The sequence below is a fragment of the Arvicola amphibius genome, chromosome 2, assembly GCF_903992535.2.
Source record: "Arvicola amphibius chromosome 2, mArvAmp1.2, whole genome shotgun sequence".
NCBI classification, from domain to species: Eukaryota; Metazoa; Chordata; class Mammalia; order Rodentia; family Cricetidae; genus Arvicola; species Arvicola amphibius.
In genome coordinates this window covers 49,403,183-49,409,051 of record NC_052048.2, presented here as the reverse complement: position 1 = coordinate 49,409,051, position 5,869 = coordinate 49,403,183, and the positions used below count along the sequence as shown (strand labels likewise).

Sequence of the window (5,869 nt, the reverse complement as noted above, 5' to 3'; positions counted from 1 at the left end):
ATTAGAGCCTTAAATGGCAGGTAGATGTTGTATTCATCTGTTTCTATCTTTAGTTCTGCCAAGATTGCTGGAAGCATATGCTTTTGAACAAAGAGTACCATTCAGTCTTGCTGGTCTTAGGAGATCCCTAAGCACAGAAGTTTCCTTTAGTCTGTGCAAAGCACAGAAGGGCACTCTCAACATGAGTCATTTGTATGTTGCTATGAATTTGTTAGCTATCTTTCTCAGAGCAGGAAGACGTGCACAATAAGCAGTGGGTAGAGGAGAACGAAATCACAAAGACACCCAGGGCTTGGATGTGGTTTTTGTCCTCAAGAAGGGAAGAGAGTAGACAATAAGCTGGAGATTCTGGAAGCTCATGGTTTACTCTCATCAAACAAGGGTCTTCCCATCTTCCAAAGCATCCTTGCTTACACCTAGAACTGAGCATCAATGTTCCCAGTATATCCAACCACTGAAAGTGGGGTGTCCTTTTGAGACATGAAGTGCTTAACCTCAACCTGTACCACAAATAGGAGAGGTCTGGGGATTAAGTGCGGCATGAAAGATGTCTTAGAATCAAGTTGAGAATGATTGGAGATTACCTTCTAATTAGAAAGAGATGGTGTGGTTAGGTAAATATCAAATAGTTAACTGAAGTTTCCTGTTCATGGTAACCCCTTAAATTAATAAAGGATGTCAGGGCTCCTTTCTGTTTCATAAACAATGAGATTACTTAGGGATGATGAGAAAGCACTGATTAATTGTTTTGTTTTTAAAACAATTAGATTAAATATTGTTTGAAGTCATTCATTTTAGCTAGTTGACATTTTAATGTATAAATATAATTGCAGACTTTAATGATGCCTAATTTTGCATTGATATATATGTTAGCCATTGTGTGTTTGAAAGAGAATCATAAAATGTAAAACTTTATGCTTAATCACCAGTGTCAAAAGTTATTAGGTAATAACCACTGAGAAGAGAATGTGGTGAAAGATACAAAGGCCCATATTTAAGACATAATTTTTCTAATAATTTCTCTGATTTTAAGATGTCATGGCGTCATGTGAAGGTTAAAGGGTCAGATACCAAATGGACTTTTTAAAAAATGTTAAGTGATCAATTTGCACTCATAAAAGGGTTAAGATTACTGGAAGCTGCAATCGTCTTGGGCCATCATCTGGGTACACAGCTGGCTGGAGAAACAATAAAACCTGCCTCCGAGTGAACAGCCAGGAAACCAAATGAGTGGCAGCAGAGTAGAAAAAGAGATGCAAAATGCGGGTGGCCCCAAAGTGGGGCCAAACCTAACTCATCAATTTTGTAAAAACGAATTCAGACACTAGAACCCTGAAACTCTGCCTCATTCATCCCCAACTCTAGCCACATCAGTTCCCCTTTGCCCACAGAAAGGCTCCACACAATGCCTGGCCCACAGCTGAGCCGTGCTCTGAGGAAGGCAAAGGGTCGTGTCAACGCTGAGCTGCCTTTAGATTACATTTTTCACTGCTGAAAGTTTTGCTAAGAGTGTCTGTAAAATCTATTAGAATTGTCAGTATAATGTATTTTATTCAGTCCTTGTCTGTAGGTTAACAAATAAAACTTTAGGGCAAGAATAAATGAGAAAAAAGAGGGAATTCTCTTAGTTTTCTAATAGAGGAAGAGCTGATCTCCAACAAAATTCGACATTTCACTTTCTTTTAAGCTGGTATTAAGTATTAGTTAAAAAATAAGAATTTTCGCGCCAATTTCGGTTGGTCGGGCTACATCGCGCCGCGCGCTCAGTCTCTGCTTCTCCAGAGTGAGACTTCTCAGCTCGCCCGCCCCTGTCGCACGGTCCCCAGCAGCGATGGCGCTTAAGGACTACGCGATCGAGAAAGAAAAAGTTAAGAAGTTCCTGCAAGAGTTTTATTATGATGATGAACTTGGAAAGAAGCAGTTCAAGTATGGGACCCAGTTGGTTCATCTGGCTCATCGGGAACAAGTGGCATTATACGTGGACCTAGATGACGTAGCTGAAGACGACCCTGAGTTGGTCGACTCAATTTGCGAGAATGCCAAGCGCTACTCAAAGCTGTTTGCTGATGTTGTGCAAGAGCTTCTGCCTGAGTACAAGGAGAAGGAGGTGGTGAGTAAAGATGTCCTGGATGTGTACACTGAGCACCGGCTGATGATGGAACAGCGGAGCAGAGACCCTGGAGCAGTCCGGAACCCTCAAAACCAATATCCTTCTGAACTCATGCGTAGATTCGAGTTGTATTTCCAAGGCCCGAGTAGCAGCAAGCCTCGAGTGATCCGGGAAGTACGGGCTGATTCTGTGGGGAAATTGGTAACTGTGCGAGGGATCGTCACTCGTGTCTCTGAAGTCAAGCCCCGGATGGTGGTGGCCACATACACTTGTGATCAGTGTGGGGCAGAGACTTATCAACCGATCCAATCTCCCACCTTCATGCCTTTGATCATGTGTCCCAGCCAGGAATGCCAAACCAACCGCTGGGGAGGGCGGCTATACCTGCAGACTCGTGGTTCCAAATTTGTTAAATTCCAGGAAATGAAGATTCAAGAACATAGTGATCAAGTTCCTGTGGGAAACATACCTCGTAGCATCACAGTGGTTTTACAAGGAGAAAACACAAGGACTGCCCAGCCTGGGGACCATGTCAGTGTCCCTGGTATCTTCTTGCCAATCTTGCGTACAGGATTCCAACAGATGGCACAGGGTTTACTGTCAGAGACCTTTCTGGAAGCCCACCTGATTGTGAAGATGACAAAGAGTGGGGATGATGCAGCTGGGGCCGGAGAGCTGAGCAGGGAGGAACTAAAGCAGATTGCAGAGGAGGATTTCTATGAAAAACTGGCAACTTCTATTGCTCCGGAGATCTATGGGCATGAAGATGTGAAGAAAGCGCTGTTGCTGCTCCTAGTGGGTGATGTAGACCAGTCTCCTCAAGGCATGAAGATCAGGGGAAACATCCACATCTGCCTTATGGGAGATCCTGGTGTGGCCAAATCTCAGCTCCTATCTTACATTGATCGTCTTGCCCCCCCGAAGTCAGTACACAACAGGCCGGGGCTCCTCTGGGGTGGGGCTCACAGCAGCTGTGCTGAGAGACTCTGTGAGTGGGGAACTCACCTTAGAGGGTGGTGCCCTGGTGCTGGCACCAGGGTGTGTGCTGCATTGATGAGTTTGACAAAATGGCCGAAGCTGACCGCACAGCCATCCATGAGGTCATGGAGCAGCAGACCATCTCCATTGCCAAGGCAGGGATTCTCACCACACTCAATGCCCGATGCTCTATCCTGGCTGCTGCCAATCCTGCCTATGGACGATACAACCCCCGCCGGAGCTTGGAGCAGAACATACAGCTTCCTGCTGCTCTGCTTTCCCGATTCGACCTTCTCTGGCTGATTCAGGACCGGCCTGACCGAGACAATGACCTCCGATTGGCACAGCATATCACCTATGTTCACCAGCACAGCCGGCAGCCCCCTGCCCAGTTTGAGCCTTTGGACATGAAGCTTATGAGACGCTACATAGCCATGTGCCGCGAGAGGCAGCCCACGGTGCCTGAATCTCTGGCTGACTACATCACAGCAGCATATGTGGAGATGAGGCGAGAGGCCCGGGCCAGTAAGGATGCCACCTATACTTCTGCCCGGACCCTGCTGGCCATTCTCCGACTTTCTACTGCTCTGGCTCGCCTCCGAATGGTGGACATTGTGGAAAAGGAAGATGTAAATGAAGCCATAAGGTTGATGGAGATGTCAAAGGACTCCCTTCTGGGTGAAAAGGGACAAACAGCTAGGACCCAGAGGCCAGCAGATGTGATATTTGCCACAGTCCGTGAATTGGTCTCAGGAGGACGAAGTGTCCGGTTTTCTGAGGCTGAGCAGCGTTGCATATCACGTGGTTTCACACCAGCCCAATTCCAGGCAGCTCTGGATGAGTATGAGGAGCTAAATGTCTGGCAAGTCAATACTTCTCGGACAAGGATCACTTTTGTCTGATGGCCAGCTTTTAAGGCCCTGCTGCCCGCCCACCACCCCAGAGTGTGTGCTTGATGCCCCAGAGAGGAAGATCCCATTTTCCCATGCTGCACTTTTTGTGTTTGTTAATAAAGTGTTCTGATCATGAAAAAAAAATAAATAAAATAAAATAAAAAATAAGAATTTTGAGGCCGGGCGGTAGTGGCGCACGCCTTTAATTCCAGCACTCGGGAGGCAGAGGCAGGCGGATCTCTGTGAGTTCGAGGCCAGCCTGGTCTACAAGAGCTAGTTCCAGGACAGGCTCAAAAAAAAAAAAAAAAAAAAAAAGCTGCAGAGAAACCCTGTCTCGAAACCCCCCCCCCCCCAAAAAAAAGAATTCTGGGATGTGTTTATTAAATAAAAATATTTTTTTCAACAAAATAAATAGCATCTGTCTATAGGAAGAACAGGATGAAGGGAGAGCCAATGAGAAGCAAGGTGGTATTTTCAAACTGTCCATACGACAAGAAATTACTGTTCATAATACACAAGAAACAACTCAGTAGCGAGAAAACGAAGAACCCATTGTTTCTTTTAAATTTTTATTATTTTTGAAAATTCCATGCATGTATACACAATGTATCTTGATCATAGTTACCTTTCGTCCTCTGCCCGACTTTCCCATTCCAACTCCATGTCTTCCTTCTGTAATTTTTAATTGATAATTGTTTTATCATTTGAGAATTTCATGCATATATATGGTGCGTTTTGATCAAATCCACCCGTGTCTTTTCCCCTTCCGATTCCTCCTCTAACGCTCCCCTGACCTTTCGCCTCCCAGCTTTATTTGCTCTTTCCTTTCTTAAACCCACTGAGTCTGCGCGGTGCTGAGTGGGTGTACGTGGGGGTATGACTTAAGAACTGGAGTAGGCATGACTGAAAAGTATATGTACAAACGGTCCACAGGTATAGAGGGCATGCTCAACGTCACTCGTTACTGTAGGTATACAAATTCAAAACTACAGTACTCGTGTATAAAATCCACAAGCGAAACAGAATGTTTAATTGTTCGAAAGCCAACAGTGAGGCATTATCTCACACCATGTGGAGAGGCCACCAGCAAAACGCTGGCAGGTGCGCCGCGAGGATGTGGGAGAGAGGGGCGGCTTTGCAGGCAGGGCGGCACAGCTGCTGTGAGGAGGCAGATGGAGAATGTTCACAGCCTAAACACAGAATGCCAGGATTCTAGCTGGTTATAAACCTACAGGACAAGCAATCCACGTAGCGAGGAAACCACTGTATGCCGTGTTCACTGCCGTGCCATTTCCGGTAGCTAAGAAGGAAGCCAGTGTAAATGCCTACGGACAGAGGAATGGGTGCGGAGAACACAGTGCAGATACGCGATGGAACGCTACATGACCTTCAAGAATGAGGGGAAATCCTCTTCTTTGTAGCCGAATAGGTAAGCTTGGAGAATATTAGGATTAAAAAAAAAGCGGCAGGCATAGAAAGGAAGATATCATTTACATGTACTTAAGTTGCTCTCATAGCCGCAAAGGATAATGTAGCTACGTGTTATAAACTTAGGAGTGTGGAGATTGTGTGCCAAAGAATACCACCAAGTTTCAGTTCTGAGAAATAAGCTCTACTCTATGCCGTATCTATTCCCTATCACAGTTGGAGTCGCTGTGCTGTGGAACGGCGGGGAAAGATCCGAATTGTTCTCACCACAAAGAAAATACTAACTGCGTAAGGTGAAGCATGCATTGTCTGACGTAACAATTCCACACGATAAATACATTATAACACAGACGCCACACATAAAGGTTCATACAAATTTCCCTCCTGGGCTAAATACAATACATCAAAATACTTTTGAATGCATAAACACATTTGAATTCTTTGTAAAATGGTTGTGGTG

The 5,869-nt window shown here is 45.3% G+C and overlaps 1 protein-coding gene across 1 annotated transcript; it reads left to right on the top strand.

Annotated features, from left to right (window-relative positions):
• Window positions 1–1,831: 1,831 nt before the first annotated feature.
• On the top strand, window positions 1,832–3,990 carry LOC119807764 (DNA replication licensing factor MCM7-like). Its single transcript, XM_038319899.1, is given in 3 exon segments — window positions 1,832–3,025; window positions 3,027–3,142; window positions 3,144–3,990. Coding segments are annotated over 3 exon segments (2,157 nt in total).
• Window positions 3,991–5,869: the final 1,879 nt, after the last annotated feature.